Source organism: Cnephaeus nilssonii (genome assembly GCF_951640355.1).
Source record: "Cnephaeus nilssonii genome assembly, chromosome: 18".
NCBI classification, from domain to species: Eukaryota; Metazoa; Chordata; class Mammalia; order Chiroptera; family Vespertilionidae; genus Cnephaeus; species Cnephaeus nilssonii.
Genome location: NC_137089.1, coordinates 35,775,899 through 35,793,080, shown reverse-complemented (window position 1 = coordinate 35,793,080; position 17,182 = coordinate 35,775,899). Strand labels below are relative to the sequence as shown.

The window sequence follows — 17,182 nt, the reverse complement described above, 5'->3', positions numbered from 1 at the left end:
CACTAATCTGAAGTATGTAGCACTCAAATATTCTAGACAAGACTCAGCCACTAATGTTTGAATATTGATGCTTTCTATTCATGACACACCAAGAATGGGAGTGAGGGGGTCTGGAGGTGAACAGGAAAAGGGAGAAGAGCAACAAGAGGGAGGAAAATGTGTATGTCTCTCTCAAAATAACCTAGGAAGTAAGAAACAGTATGCCTGGGTCCAACTGTGACTCCCCAATTCCACACTTTCTATAGTAGTATTTACTCATGTTGGACTTCTAGACAGTTCAAATACATTCCACATCAATCAAGCCCCCTGAATGAGCCAGAAAAATAGCAAAAATGCATTTTCAATTGTATTACTCTAAATTGCATCCTTTATATTTTGAATACTCTATATTTTTAATATTTCTGATAGATGTATTAAAAAAACAGAAAATACAGAGTAAAAACAGCATATTTATAATAAGTAAGTAGCAGATAAAATACCCACTTTAATATTGATGTTTAATTTGAAAAGACTCAGTATGCAACAAAACTGCCTGGAAGTAAAAGTCTCAGTATAAACAAATGTCTTCCACTACATTCTCAAGTGACCAATATTTCTCTTACTTTACTCCTCTCCTTATGTTAATCCATCTCTTTTCAAATGCAGCTCCTGTACTAAATCTAACAGTTTTATTCTACTCATACCCTTTTCAGTGACTGAGAAAGTGTTATTTCCTTCCCAGGAAATGTACTTGGTTCTAGTACTTCAGCCTACTGACTGTCAAGGAGGATTTGGGTTGCTTGCTACCAGAAAATGCTAGATTATCCCCATGTCCTGTTACATATCTCTAGCTACATGAACACAACTATTGAAGCAAGGTCTTCTGCCACTGGTTTAAGTAGATAAATATGTAAAAAGAAAAACTGAATGGAACTGAGCAAATCAGAAAAAAAATTAACAAGCCTTAGTTAAAACAATAGTTATTTGAAGGAAGTTAAATGAACTGAATTCTCAGAAATTATGCTGGAGAGATTCACTATCACAGATTTCTCCATTTTGATTATTATTTTTTAAAGCCTATTGTTTGATCAAAATTACTTATTAAAAATTTCTAAGCTGTCAGTTTCTAGACTGATACACAAAGGTTTTGCCAGTCAATTTGTAAGCAGGACTATAGCACAACAATGAGCAACCTGTTAGTCAAACTGAACACTAATTGCTACCACTTACTTAGGAACAGGTTTTTATGTGTGTGTTTTACTACTATCTACCAGGAAGAGTGATTTATGAGTATGACATAATATCATATAAGCTCATAGGGACACTTTTGAACGATGAGTTAAATTTATCTTCTGCATTTTATATGCCAATCTATTATTTTAAATTGGTATAGATATCTGAACTTTATATTCTTAAATGTTGAACTAAAAGGTTTTGTGTATAACTCTTGTGTGAAATTAATGAAAAACAAGAACAAAGCATGTCTAACACTATACCAGCAATAAGGAACAAAAGCCCAAATCAAGAAAATAGCAATTTACCTGCAAGCAAAGAGTGGAGCTGCCCCTGATTTGGTGCTAAAAGAGACTAAGACCTGACCATTCAAAAGTATTCCTAAATCAGTGTTCGACTATTACCTCATTCAGAGAACCACAATTACCTCTGTCTTAACACAGTTGTTGCCAAGGCAATACTTCCCAAAATTAATGCTAAGCTTTAAACAAAGGATGGGGAAAGCAACTTAAAAGGCATGCACAGAGACATCTAAAAATAAACAAGAGTGACAGAGTGGCTATCCAAAGAGGAAGGTGTAATAACTAAAGAAAATAATGGTGGAACCCGAATCTCCTAAAGTAATATAAGGCCTACCTTCGAGGTCACCTGGGAAGTAACAACTGCTTGGTTTCTTATGTGTTTCTAAATCCTCACATATGTATTCTTAAGAAGGGTAAATGTCTTAAAGATCTTGAATAATCACTTCTCAGAGGAACTAAGATTAGAAAGACTTTACTATGATTGATAAAAGTTCTCTTTTATTTTATTGATAGTAGCATTGATGGGGGAAAAGTTTAACAAATACTAGTAAAGCTATTTTGCCTATTTACGTATGTTCCTAATACAAACACTAATACAAAAATTTTTAAATATATAGTACCTGAAACTGAACTCTGGGACACTGGATCAGAGATAAATTAGTACCAATTTTCCGTACAATACTTCGAGATGAACCATATGGCTTCCCAGACCAAAGTACCTGAGTAAACAGAAAAAAGAAAAAAACACAAACATTTAATTACATGACTTATAATACTGTTAACACAAAGCCCTAAACAATTAATTGCATAACATGCTGACGCATTAATTATAGAATCAGAATGTCTAAATGTTATGGGAAATAGAAACTAATACTTCTCAATTTGAAAAAAAATTGTAAAATAATACTTCATTTGAAGTAAAAACGTCATTTATTTTCATACTGTTCTGCAAACACTATTTTACCTCTTCTGCTATACTTTTAGTTTCCTAATTTTACATACACATACATTTTTTAAAACTATGAGCTACTTTATCTATAATGACTTTTCAAAACAAATCCAAATCAGTACAAAGTTCAGAATATGAATTTGAAAAAAAAAAAGAATATGAATTTGTACCATGCAAGGTAATGCATTTTGTTTGCTACACAAAAACACTTGGCCAAGGGTGAGCAGGGGCCAAAATCCAGTTGCAATACATTTTCTTGTGAAGTCTTGTTCCCAGGGGAAAGGATCCTTTTCCTAATTTACAAAAAGGTACTAAATGGGCTAGTGGTAATCCTAAATGAGCAAAATTTTCCCAGACGAAATCATAATACACAGAGGATGTTGTGCTACCCTTAAAGTAAAAACAAAAACAAACCCCCAAAGCAAAAAGCAAACAAAAAAACACACATGTAGAATGTTAAATCATTACAAATTGTACCTTGAAACTTCTCCCCACGTATATGATCTTTCCTTAAAGAAAAAAACTATCCATCTGTTTTGAGTGCTACACTTGAGAGCCTAGACAGAAGAAGAGGTAAAGAGAGGTAGTATGCTATTAAAAGCAATTTAAAAAGAAAAGAATGAGATTGATATGATTATATTTCATTCATTAAACTTTAATATTCAATTATATCCTAAAATTAAATAAATAGTACCAAATCAGCTGAAATGTATTTTAAGCAATGGACACCGATCCCTTTTTAAAGTCACTCCATGGATATTCTAATTTAAAGAATGAAATTACTCTAATATAAACAGTATGACCAAGCAATAAATGTTATTGCAAACAGTGGTGCCTCCAATATATAACCCAAAGTAGACCTTTACAGCATTCTAAAAGTATGCACAAATCAAAACAAGCATAGAAGAAATCTGACTTCTTAGATTTTATCAACCAAGTCCAATTTAGGGATAACAGTGTGAGTTAAAGTGAGGATCAAGGGGTAATATACAGTATATGATACTTCTGGCATCTGCCTCAGCTGTTATGTGATTCTCCTCATGATGTTCAAAGTTTCACCTGGGAGAGGTCCTGTAACCTACAACTAGCTACTATAACCAATGAAAACTATAACTCTTGCTTTGGAAATATAAATTTAAAAGATGGTACAGATTGAAAAATTGGTCAGTAGAAAAATAAGACATCAATATTGAAATATTAATATTAAACAAAGAATATAAGGCAAAGTTACCCTGATGCTTAGAAAAAAATTACCTGTAGTTCAGGAACTCAAATTATGCCTACCAATGTTCATTTAGGGGATTATCACAGGACTACTACCAATAACACACAAGGACTAAGAGAAGAAAAAATATCTCACTAAAGGACAATGAGAAGCAACTGCAGTTTTACAAGGTTAAGAAAAAATAAAAACATGGGCAAGTAATTCTAAAACAGTATTTAAGAAAACTCTTTACCTTATATTTGTTCATAGGTCTTGATCTTTTAAAAATAAATCCATAGGGCAATAGTATATATACCTTTCAGTCATTTCTCTTCTCAAGTCTTTTATTTAGTCACAAATCAAAATTCTATGATATAGGAATTGTAGAACACTGTGCATCACAATATGACAACTACATAGAGTCTAAAGCAAATCTCTTGTCCCTCCAGTAAGCAAAGATCTTAACTGGAGATGAAGAGGACAAAAGCTAACAAGGAAAATTTTAGAAAGGATTTGCCACGGTCAGGAACTAATATTTCTGCCAGCTTTTAGCATTCCTTGCTATGGCATGCTTCAGGACTGTTTCAACTACTATTACCTTCCTATCTGCTTAATATCAAAGGGAAAAAAAAATACCAGCGGCTTCTACAAGAGAAGGTGAAAAAAGACTGAGCTTTTACTTATAAGGAATAAGTAGACTATTTAGGTTTATACTAGTACAAAGGTAAAGGAAGTAAAAGATTGCTTTATGTCATTATTTTTTCAAGTATACAAAGTAGACTTAACAAAATGTTGTTCTCCTGTTACTTGTGAATTGCATAGCAGTTAGCACTAAGAAATATAAAGTGACTATGTAAGCTAATGACTGGAATATTTAAAAAGGAGAAGAGCCATAACCTTTCCCGGATTATAGGAAAAAAGTGAGCAGTTAACTTCTAGGAACTCTAAAACTAGGCTTTCATTTTTTCCTTTTCAGCTTTCACGGAGGGGGAGAAATTGTAAATGGCTATGAAGAGATAACGAACAGATGGTATTGAAAAGTCACCATCTGTATCCTGGGAGGCTGTATAGGAGTGCATCTCCTACCCTAACAGTGGCTGAACTGTCTTGTCAGTATACTTGTTTGGAGAAGGAAAGACTTTCTCTAAAGATAAACTGTCATTACTATTTTTTCAAATGTAAGAGAAAGGGCAGGGAGAAAACTGTCATTACTAGACAAATCAATGTCATTAATAAGAATTCAATCCCATTAAGAAGCAATTAATTAATAATTTATAAGAACTACTGAAAAGTAATCAAATAATGAATTTCTGTGTGTGTGTTTGCATGTCTGTGTCTAGTAATGGCAGTCCATAACATTTAGCAACAGTGTTGAAAGTGATGACAGCAAGGAGAAGGACACAGGAAAGCAATTTGGTATTTTAACATTGTGAAATGCTATTGTAGATGTGTTGAAGTGTGAAGCTAGAATCTGAAGCTGTCATGTGTCTCATCATAATGACTGCACTCAAGTTTTATGTGGTAATTCATTTGTTATAAACTGGTTTAATTTCCACTATTATTTGAGACACACCATTTAGCAGGAAAAAGTATAAATTTAATTCTAAACTAAGATATTTTTCTCAATATATACCATTTTTTAAAATATATTTTTATTGATTTCAGAGAGCAAGGGAGAGGGGAGAGAGAGAGATAGAAAGAAACATCAATGGTGAGAGAGAATCATTGATCAGCTGCCTCCTGCATGCACCCCAATTGGGATTGAGCCCACAATCCGGGCATGTGCCCTGACTGGGAATCAAACTATGACTTCCTGGTTCCTAGGTGTATGCTCAACCACTGAGCCACACCAGCGGCGTTCAATATATACCATTTATATATAACATTAATACAAGGGTTCTTACTTCTGGGGCTCACATATCCCTGAAATTACATGCAAAATAGTGTGCATATACAACATTTTACTGGGAAGAATGTCAATGCCATTATAAAATTTTCAGGGAGTCTAGGACCAAACAAGTGAAAATTCTTAATTCCAAGAAAGCCAAGAGAAAATTAAAAGTGTGTGCTGAGGAGAGGTGGGTAGAGAGAAAGATGAAACTCTTCTAACAATTTCAAAATTCTCAAGTGAAGGTAACATTTCCTTCAGTTTTCTTCCTTACTCTGAACTTCTAGCTACATTCATCTTCCAAAGAATAAAAGAAAACAAGGGTACAATTTTTAAGTATTACTGGAAATATACATATTTCTAATACAAATTAGATATTTGCTATAACTCTTTTCAACATAAAATACTGAGATTAATCAAAATCACATTAACTCCATATTATTCTTTAGGTCTCTATTTTAAAAGTATTTTTGCTTAAGGACATAAATATAACAGACTGAGAAGAAAGTGTGGAAAGGTGTGAATATATGATTTTAAATTCAAACAAATTTTGAGGCAAACGGAAGGTAGTGAAGGTCTTGGCAGCATATAGGCCTGGCTTTCAAAGTACGCTCTATTAGAAAAATAAATGTAAATAATTTTATAATCCAATGTCACCCCCCAATAAATTCAATAAAAAAGTGGGCTCTATCACTTATTGCTGGTATAAAGCTGGGCAAATTATTGTTCCCTCTATGCTTCCATTTCATCATCTATAAAATGGGGACAATATCCACTTCACGAGTCTATGAGTATTAAACGATTTAAGATAGCCTATCTAATAAAAGAATAATATGCAAATTAACCATCACTCCGCTACACCCACAAGCCACGCCCACCAGCCGATCAAGAGCGAGTATGCAAATTAATACAACCAAGATGGCTGTGGCCACGGAGAGAGCAGGAGGCTTGGGTTTCCCCAGCAATGGAGGAAGCCAAGCTTTCCGCCTGCCCTGGCCTGCCTTGGCCTCTGCTTAAGGCTACAAAGTTTCAATTATAGAAGATAAATAAATCCCAACAAAAATGGCAGCAGCCACGGAGCTGAAGAGAGCAGGAGGCTTGAGTTGCCCCCGGCGATGGAGGAAGCCAAGCTTTCCGCACACCCTGGCTGGCCTAGGCCTCCACTCAAGGCTACAAAGTTTCAATTATAGAAGATAAATAAATCCCAGATACCAGGGCCTCCACTTGGGTCGCCAGGGGGCATAGCCGGCCTGCAAACCACCACAGGACCCTCGCCCAGGCCGCCCCACGCCCCAAGGGAACCCCTACCCTGATCCGGGACACCCTTCAGGGCAAACTAGCTGGCCCCCACCCGTGCACCAGGCCTTTTCCTATCTAATAAAAGAGTAATATGCAAATTGGCCATCACTCCAACACACGAGATGGCTGCCCCCATGTGGACACAAGATGGCTGCCACAAGATGGCCAGCAAGGGAGGGCAGTTGGGAGGGACCAGGCCTGCAATGGAGGGCAGTTGTGGGCAATCAGGCCAGCAGGGGAGAGCAGTTGGGGGGGACCAGGCCTGCAGGGGAGGGCAGTTAGGGGTGAACAGACCTGTAGGGGAGGGCAGTTAGGGGCAAACAGGCTGGCAGGGGAGCAGTTAGGCATCAATCAGGCTGGCAGGGGAGTGGTTAGGGGGTGATCAGGCTGGCAGGCAAAAGTGGTTAGGGGTAATCAGGAATGCAGGCAGGCGAGCAGTTGGGAGCCAGCAGTCCTGGATTGTGAGAGGGATGTTCTACTGCCCGTTTAGGCCCGATCCTACTGGGATCGGGCCTAAACGGGCAGTCGGACATCCCTCGAGGGGTCCCAGATTAGAGAGGGTGCAGGCTGGGCTGAAGGACACCCCCTCTCCCCCATGCACAAATTTCATTCACCGGGCCTCTATTTTATATATAATATGTCTTTAATAAATATTAAGTCTTCTTCCCCTTCTATTATACAAGGTAACTAAAATGAGGAAGGATTTTAGAATCAGAATTGGGTTCATATTACAGCTCTGCCACTTATTAGTCAGGTAACATTTTAATGACCTAAATGAAAATCATCAGCTTTAGTGTTAAAACATACAGGCAGTTTCATTTCCATTAATGGTCCCCATGAAAGGGACTATTAGTTACATCATATGTTGCCTAACAATGTATGATAATCTCTGAATTATAATTTTTATTATTTTTAATATATTTTTATTGACTTCAGAGAAGAGAGAGGAAGAGAGAGAGAAATACCAATGATGAGAGAGAATCATTGATTGGCTGCCTCCCACAAGCCCTCCACTGAGGATCAAGCCCAAAATCCAGGAATGTGCCCTGACTGGGAATCAAACTGTGACCTCCTAGTTCATAGGTCAAAGCTCAATCACTGAACCACACCAGCCGGGCTCAATTTTTATTTTATAGGTCAAATGATTTAAAAAATAATAGTAACAACTCTGGTCATCCTAAAACATTAAGAACATTTTTCAAATTTAAGCATTAAATATCATTTTTTCTGAAGAGACCTGGTTTAAAAAAATGTACAGAGACAAGAACAAGTGACCAATTTGTGCCAAATCTGGGAATATTTTGAATGGATATTTAGAGATACACTATTATAATGTTGAAAATATATTTTTTTAAATCTCATGATTTTTAAATAAAAGTATTAACTATATTAAGGGAAAAAAATACAAATAGCAGTAAAACAGAATTCTCTAGCTAACCTTAAACACATAGATGAAGAAACAGAGTATTTTTATATAAATACAATAAAGAAAAAGCATTCAAGTTCTGAGATTTACCTTGAAAAAATGGAACCCATCTTTAGCAGAGAATAACCATATTATACTAGTTTTTTTTTCATGTTTATAGTTGTAATATTATAGGAAACATGAGTTACCTTTTACTTTAAATAGTTATGTGATAAACCACATTATATAGCATTAAATATTAATAATTCCACAACACTGAGTTATGTGTTAGTCAAACATATTTCATTCAATGACTCCTACATATACTTAACCCTTTTCTTCCCTAATAACAAATACATTGCTTTTAACAATCAAATGAATACTAGTAAGTTTTCAATGTAACCCAGAAAGTTACTCCCTCACTTAGGATGCTAGGTAAAAATTTCCTTATATCATTTAAACAGCAAGCAAATTAAATAGTTCATAAACATATTGAATTGTTGGTCATATATAGATTCATTTCACTTTCTCAGAAAAAAATCTTGTCTGGATTTTAAAAATGAATTTTGAGCACTCACCGATTGCATGTTTACTCCAACCTGTTGAAAAACCATCCTAATTAGGCGCTTAATCCAGCCAAGCATTTAGATGGCAAAGTGTCTCCAGATTTGCATTTCAAGTACTTCAGGCGTACATAGCAGCGCATGGTCCATAAAAAACACTAGAATTTTAAAATACAAATATTAAAATGAAAGTATTAAGAATCTTTACCATCTGCAACATGTCTCACAAAATAAGTCTAGTCTAAAACATTTTAAACTGTATCTAAATTTACTTAAGAGAAAACCAATACTGCTTATAATCAACTTTGAGTAAACTAATGGTACAATTTTTTAAAGTATTTTTTTTCCAGTCAGGGTTCTTAGAAGCAACAAAAACCTACTTATGGCTAATTTAAGTAGAAAATATATTTATGAAAATATATCTAGTAAATAACAATCTTACCAGAACCTGACTTACAGGCTACAAAACCAGGAAAGACATAAAAAACTGCAACAGAATTGGTCCTGGGAAGACACCACTCCTACTGCCACCCCTGACAGAACAGAATCTACCAGGTCCCACTTTTGTCTCGCTGGCTCTTGAATCCAAAAATATGAAGATAGTGTAAGAAGCCTCTGGGACAACCTCAAGCGTACCAACATCAGAATTATGGGGGTGCCAAAAGAAGAGAGCAAGCAAGATACTGAAAACCTATTGGAAGAAATAATGACAGAAAACTTCCCCCACCTGGTGAAAGAAATAGACTTACAAGTCCAGGAAGCGCACAGAACCCCAAACAAAAGGAATCCAAAGAGGACTACACCAAGACACATCATAATTAAAATGCCAAGAGCAAAAGACAAAGAGAGAATCTTAAAAGCAGCAAGAGAAAAACAGTTAGTTACCTACAAGGGAGCACCCATGTGATTGTCAGCTGATTTCTCAACAGAAACTATGCAGGCCAGATGGGAGTGGCAAGAAATATTCAAAGTGATGAATAGCAAGAACCTACAAGCAAGATTACTCTACCCAGCAAAGCTATTATTCAGAATTGAAGATCAGATAAAGAGCTTCACAGGTAAGAAAAAGCTAAAGGAGTTCATCACCACCAAACCAATATTATATGAAATGCTGAAAGGTATTCTTTAAGAAGAGGAAGAGTAAGAAAAAGGTAAAGATAAAAATTATGAACAAATACACATCTATCAACAAGTGAATCTAAAAATCAAGTGAATAAAAAATCTGATGAACAGAATAACTGGTGAATATAATAGAATCAGGGGCATAGAAAGGGAGTGGACTGACAATTCTTGGGGGGAAAGGAGTGTGGGGGGTGCGGGAAGAGACTGGACAAAAATCGTACACCTATGGATGAGGACAGTGGGGGGGGGGGGGGCGGGGGCGGGTAAGGGCAGAGGGTGGGGTGGAACCGGGTGGAGGGGAGCTTTGGGGGGGAAAAAGAGGAACAATTGTAATAATCTGAACAATAAATATTTATTAAAAAAATAAATAAAAAGGACCATCTGGAACATCAAATGCACCAACATTAGTGTCATGGGGGAGTCATAGAAGCAGAAGAGGGATAGTAGGGAGAAAAAAACACTATTTCAAGAAAAAAAAAAAAAAGATGGAAAACTTGCCTAATCTGGCAAAAAAAAAAATTGACCCAAGTCTAGGAAACAGTCCCAAACAAGATGAACCTAAACAGATCCACACCAACATCATAATTAAAATGTCAAAAGTTAAAGAGAGAATATGAAAAGTAGCACGAGAAATGCAACTAGCTACAAACAAGGGAGCCCCCCATAAGAAAATCAGATTTATCAACAGAAACTTTGCAGACCAGAAGTGAATGGCAAGATATATTCAAAGTGATGAAAGGAAAGTACCTACACCCAATAATACTCTACTCAGCAAGATTATCATTCAGAATTTTTAAAAGTTTACTTTTATTGACTTCAGAGAGAAAGGGAAAGGGAGAGATAGAAACATCAATGATGAGAGAGAATCATTGATCAGCTACCTCCTGCATGCCCCCTCTGGGGATTAAGCCCGCAACCCGGGCATATGCCCTGACCTGAAATTGAACCGTGATCTCCTGGTTCATAGGTCAACACTCAACAACTGAGCCACACCAGCCAAGAGGGATCATTTCCCAGACAAGCAAAGGTTAAACGAGTTTATTACTACTAAACCAGCATGTTAAAGGGACTCCTTTAAGGGAAAAAGAAAAGGTCAAAACTTTTAAAAAAAAGAAAATATCGGAAAGAAAAAAATCTCACTGATAAAGGCAAACACTTAGTAAAAGTAGATCAACCAATCATAGAGCTAGTAAGAAGGTTAAAAGGCAATAGTAGTATAATCATGTGTAAATACAATAATAAATTAAGGGATACAGACACCCACACACAAAATATGTAAAATATGATGACAAAAACAAATGAGAGGGTAGTAAATAGATGTAGTGCTTTAAGAATGCATTCAAACTTAAGCAACCATCAATTTAAAATAGACTGCCAAAACATAGCTTGGTATATCTGAACTTCACAGTAACAACAAAACAGAAGCCTATACCAGATATGCAAAAAATAAAGAGAAAGGAATCCAAACAAAGCATTATAGAAAGTCATCAACGTGCAAGAGAGCAAAAGAAACAGAAGAGTAACAAAACAACCAGAAAACAGTTAATAAAATGGCAATAACTACATAACTATTCATTACTACTTTAAATGTAAAGGAGTTCATCACCACCAAACCAGTATTACATAAAATGTTAAAGGGTCTTCTTTAAGAATAAGAAAAAAACTATCAAAATTATGAGTAATAGCCTGGCTGGTGTGGCTCAGTGGTTGAGCATCAACCCATGAACTGGAAGGCCATGGTTCAATCCCCAGTAGGGGGCATGCAGGAGGCAGCCAATCGATGATTCTCTTTCATCACTGATGTTTCTCTCTCTCCCTCTCCCTTTCTCTCTCTAAAATCAATAAAAACAAACAAAAAGACATTTATAAAAAAACTAGAGGCCCGGTGCACGAAATTCATGCACAGGGAATGGGGGGGGTCCCCTCAGCTCAGCCTGCACCCTCTCCAATCTGGGACCCCTCGGGGGATGTCCGACTGCCGGTTTAGGCCCGATCCCGGGGATCGGGCCTAAACCGGCAGTCGGACATCCCTCTCACAATCCGGGACCGCTGGCTCCTAAGTGCTCACCTGCCTGCCTGCCTGATTGCCCCTAACTGCCCCACCACCACCACCAGCCTGATCACCCCTAACCACATCTGCCTGATGGCCTGATTACCCCCAACTGCCCCCCCCCTTGGCGGCCTGGTCGCCCCTAACTGCCCCCCCACCGCCAGCCTAGTCGCCCCCAACTGCCTCCCCCCGCTGGCCTGGCCACTCTCAACTGCCCCCCCCTCCCCGCCGGCCTGGTCGCTCCTCATTGCCCCCCCCTGCCAGCCTGGTCGCCCCCAACTGCCTTCCTGCCAGCGGGAGTTCGACTGACTGGGAGTTAGACATGTGCTGACCACTGTGGGGCAACTGGCGGGGTGATCAGCGGGCGGGCGGGCGGTGCCCAGCCAAGATGGGTGCAAGCGGGTGCCCCGATCGCCTCACAGATTGGCCCTTATCACCAGCCAGGCCTAGGGACCCTACCCATGTAGGAATTTCATGCACCAGGCCTCTAGTAAAATGACAAAAGGAGTAACCCAACAAAAGGATATAACCCTTGTAAACATTTATGCACCCAACATAGAAGCACCTAAATATATTAAGCAAATGTTTACTGACATAAAGGGAGAGATCAACAGTAATACAGTCATTGTAAGGGATTTTAACAGCCATCAACATCAATGGACAGATCTTCCAGAGAGAAAATCAACAAGGAAAATGTGGTCTTAAATGACACACTTGATCAGATGGCTTTAACTCATTATTTTCAGACCATTTTACCTCAAAGCAACAGAACATACATTCTTTTCAAGTTCACATGAAACATTTTTTAGCTTAGACCACATGGTTAGGACACAAAACAAGTCTCAATGAATTTAAGAAGACTGAAATCACATCAAGCATCTTCAACCAAAATGGCATGAAACTAGAAATCAACCACAAGAAAAAAGCTGAAAAAGACACAAACACATAATGATCTAGTGTGTCATTAAGGCCACATGGAAGCTAAATAACACATCACTACACAATGAATGGGTTAACAATAAGATCAAGGAAGAAATCAAAAGATACCTTGAGCCCTGCCGGTAGCTCAGTGGTTAGAGCATCAGCCCACTCACCAAAGGGTCACGGGTTCGATTCCTGGTCAAGAGCATGTGCCTTGGTTGCAGGTTTCAATCCCCAGCCTAGTGAGAGCACATGCAGAAGGCAATCAATTGATGTGTCTTTTTTAAGTCTGTCTATCTGTGTGTCTCTCTCTTCTCCCCCCTCAACACTGTCCCTCCCACTCTCTCTAAAAATAATGGAAAAATACCCTTGGGTGGGGATTAACAAAAAAATAACAATAAAAATTTAAAAAGATTTTTAAGATAACTTGACACAAATGAAAATGAAAACACAACCCAAAATCTGGGACTCAGTGAAGGCAATCCTGAGAAGGAAATTCATAGCATTACAGGCCTACCTCAAGAAACAAAATAAAATCTCAAATAAACAATCTAACCATACACTTTAAAAGGACTAGAAAAATAACAACAAAGCCCAAAGTGAGCAGAAGGAAATAATAAAGATCAGAACAGAAATAACCAAGCAGAATACACACACACACACACACACACACACACACACACACACACACAGATCAATGCAACCAAGAGCTGACTCTTTAAAAAGATAAACAAGATTAACTCATACAGGACAAAAGAGAGGCATCAAATAAAATCAGAAATGAAAGAGAAGTAACAACTGGCACCACAGAAATACAAAGCAGTACTAGTATAAGAAAACTAGAGGCCCGATGCACAAAATTCATGCAAGGGGCTTGGCCCTCACAGCCGCGGCAGCTTGCCTCGGCCCTCACAGTCCTGGCTTCATCCAGAAGGTCATCTGGAAGGACATCCAGAAGGTCATTCGGCTGTCCAGTCTAATTAGCATATTACACTTTTATTATTATAGATAAAGGTAAGAGGTTAAGTTGCAATACTACTTACATCTAAAGCAACAAGTTTTTGAGGTAATTATAATTATTTAAATCAGTGTAGTTCCACAATAACTCTGTTAGCAGTAATAACAATTGTCCTTAAATTTAAAATGCCAAAAAATTTGCCCTGGCTGGTGTGGCTCAATTGGTCGAGTGTCATCCCATACACCAAAGGGTCACAGGTTCCATTCCCAGTCAGGGTATGTAGGTTCGATCCCCAGTCACGATGTGTATGGGAGGCAACAGATCGATGTTTCTCTCTCTTTCTCTCTCTAAAATCAATAAAATAAGAGTGCCAAAACCTTTAAAATCTACACTACATTGGGGCTTATTTTTAGGAGGTATTTGAGAACTATTCAAGGAAATTGTCATCTAATTATCTTCACAATGAGAGAGGAATATGACCATTATATAGGAGAGTCCAAGAAGATTAATAGGACATTCTTAATTATTCAGTTGGCTAAATTATTAGAATAAAGTTTCCTCTTCTCAGAATAGTAAGAGATTAGGTACACTTCTATCAGTGCATCCCAAATGACAGTATACAGTCTGGTGTCAAACAAAAAAAAAGAAAAAGAAGGACCATGAAGTAAAAAACAAAAACTTATTCAATTTAAAGTTACTGTTTAATTTGAGAATATGTCCTTCCTACTTTTTTGATATAAAAATGCCTTTCCTTTTAGAATATGGGGACAGATTAGTGTTACTTGATTTTTTAAAAAAATGTCCTCACTCATAATCTGCCACTGTAAAGATCACACACAACTAAACACAATTTGAAAGAGCTGCCCAGCAGAAGACACAACAATGGCAGAGGTAAAGGTCCCGTACAAAAAACAAACAAAAAAAATTGTCCTTTACTTGTCCTTGTCCATACCAAAGAAACACACAAAAACTTGTCCTGTTCTATAATGGCTATCAAAGGGGAACCTCCCCTGTTTTTCAGCAAAAACCCAGAACTGCAGATGGATTTCCACACTGGAACTGAAGATAACTCAGACAGTGCCTTCCATTTCCCAGTATACTTTGGCAGCTATGTGGTGGTAAATAGCCATCAGGTTGGGAACTAGAAATCAGAGGTGAAATACTCTGAGATGCCCTTTGTGGATGGCCAACCATTTTTAAAAAAATATATTTTTATTGATTTCAGAGAGAAAGGGAGAAGAGAGAGAAACATCAATTATGAGAGAGAATGATTGATAGGCTGCCTCCTGCATGCACCATACTGGGGATCGAGTCCACAATCCGGGAATGTGCCTGGACCGGGAATGGAACTGTAACATCCTGCCTGGCTCATAGGTCAACGCTCAACCACTGAGCCACACTGACTGGGCTGGACGACCATTTGATCTGCATTTCTTAGTGCTGCAAAATAAGTACCAGGTAATGTTACACTTTTCCCCATCAGCTCCAGCCAGGATCTGTGAAGATGACCCAGGTGTGGAAGGATGTCTCCCTGAACTCAGTGTGTGTCTGCTAGAGAAGGATGTGACCAGACTCCCCATTGTCAAAGAGATCCCCCATCTAAGTGACCATGTGATTCCCAAAGCTAACTATAATAGCATGGGTTCTCCTCACCCTTCCCTTACACTTGGTCATTAAAACTCCTGAAAACTTAAAAAAAAAAAAAAAAAAAAAAAGTCCTTACTTGGCATAATGAAAAGTTATCAAACCTATGTAAATAACCTAAGCTACTTTCTGGAGATTAAACTTGAAGTTCAAATCTAGTGACCACTGCTACACTTACAAAATCAGTCTAGTTGAGACTTTAAGTCAGGAAACTTTACCATATTACGAAACAATATCGAACCTATGGGTAAAATTTACTGGCAAAAATTAAGTACACTGGTGTAGTCTCCTGCCACCTAGCATAGAATCTGACATATAATGTGTCCTTTTTTTTTTTTCAGTACACAAATGAATGTCATGACCTATGCTACATCCCTCAACAAAAATCTGTTTAGATAAGTCTAACAACACAAGCTAATTAAAATTTGATGAAAAATATTTCACGTTAATGTGTTTTAGATATGAAACTAAACTGAAGAACATTTTCTGTAACATTTTTAGAGGTCAGCTTTCTCTTCGTGACATAAAAGAGGTTAGAGGTAGCTATATTTCCCCTTGAATTAAATGTCTGCCATTTTCATGTAAGGATCTCTGAAATATAATCTTACAGTAAATGACATCAGTATATTCGTCTTAAAGTGGTTTTATTTAAGCATTCCCATGCCAATAAATTTAGTACTCTGGCATCAATTTTAAAATAATCTTTTGAAAAGACTATTCAAATACCTTAAGTGAACGTGAACATCAATAGAAACAAGTACACACAAGTTGGAAGTCAATAATATTTTTCACTGACTAAAAGTGCTGTCCTTCATAGAGACCAAAAACACAAAAAACAAAATAATACAAAAGATCAATAAAACCAAGAGCTGGTTCTTTGAAAGGATAAACAAGATTGATGAACCTCTAGCCAGGCTCATCAAGAAGCAGAGAGAGAGAGGACCCAAATAAACAAAACCAGAAATGAAAGAGGTGAAGTAACAACTGACCCCACAGAAATACAAAGGATTGTAAAAAAAAAAAAAAATACTATGAACAACTCTATTCCAACAAACTGGACAACCTAGACAACATGGACATATTCCTAGAAAAATATAATCTTCCAAAAACCCAATCAGAAAGAATCAAAAAATCTGAATAGGCCGATAACTATGGAAGAAATTGAAGTAGTAATCAAAAAAATTCCAGCAAATAAAAACCCTGGGCAAGACAGCTTCACGGGAGTTTTACCAAACATTCTAAGAAAAACTAAAACCTATCCTCCTCAGACTATTCCAAAAAAATTGAAGAGGATGGAACACTTCCAAGCTCTTTCTCTGAAGCCAGCATTACCCTAATACCAAAACCAGATAAAGACAACACAATGAAAGAGAATTACAGGCCAATATCCCTCATGAACATAGATGCTAAAATTCTCAACAAAATATTAGCAAATCGGATCCATGAATATATTAAAAAGATCATACACCACGGCCAAGTGGGATTTATTTCGGTGATGAAAGGGTGGTATAATATCTGCAAATCAATAAACGTGATACATCACATAAACAAATTGAGAGACAAAAATCACATAATCATATCAATTGATGCAGAAAAAAGCATTTGACAAAATCCAACACCCTTTCTTGATAAAAACTCTCGGCAAAGTGGGAATAGAGGGAGCAT

At 37.3% G+C, this 17,182-nt stretch overlaps 1 protein-coding gene across 2 annotated transcripts in view; it reads right to left on the bottom strand.

Annotated features, from left to right (window-relative positions):
* The window catches only part of MTFR1 (mitochondrial fission regulator 1), a 55,225-nt gene that overhangs the window by 25,587 nt on the left and 12,456 nt on the right, over positions 1–17,182 (bottom strand). The window contains exons 2-4 of one of the 2 annotated variants that reach the window (XM_079795862.1): positions 13,042–13,154; positions 8,838–8,980; positions 2,135–2,233 (exon numbers count right to left, since the gene is read on the bottom strand). In XM_079795862.1, the coding sequence (XP_079651988.1) occupies positions 2,135–2,233; positions 8,838–8,903 (165 nt within the window). In that variant the 5' untranslated portion in view covers positions 8,904–8,980; positions 13,042–13,154. The remainder of the gene's footprint in view (positions 1–2,134; positions 2,234–8,837; positions 8,981–13,041; positions 13,155–17,182) is intronic. The other variant, XM_079795863.1, reaches the window with a different exon arrangement.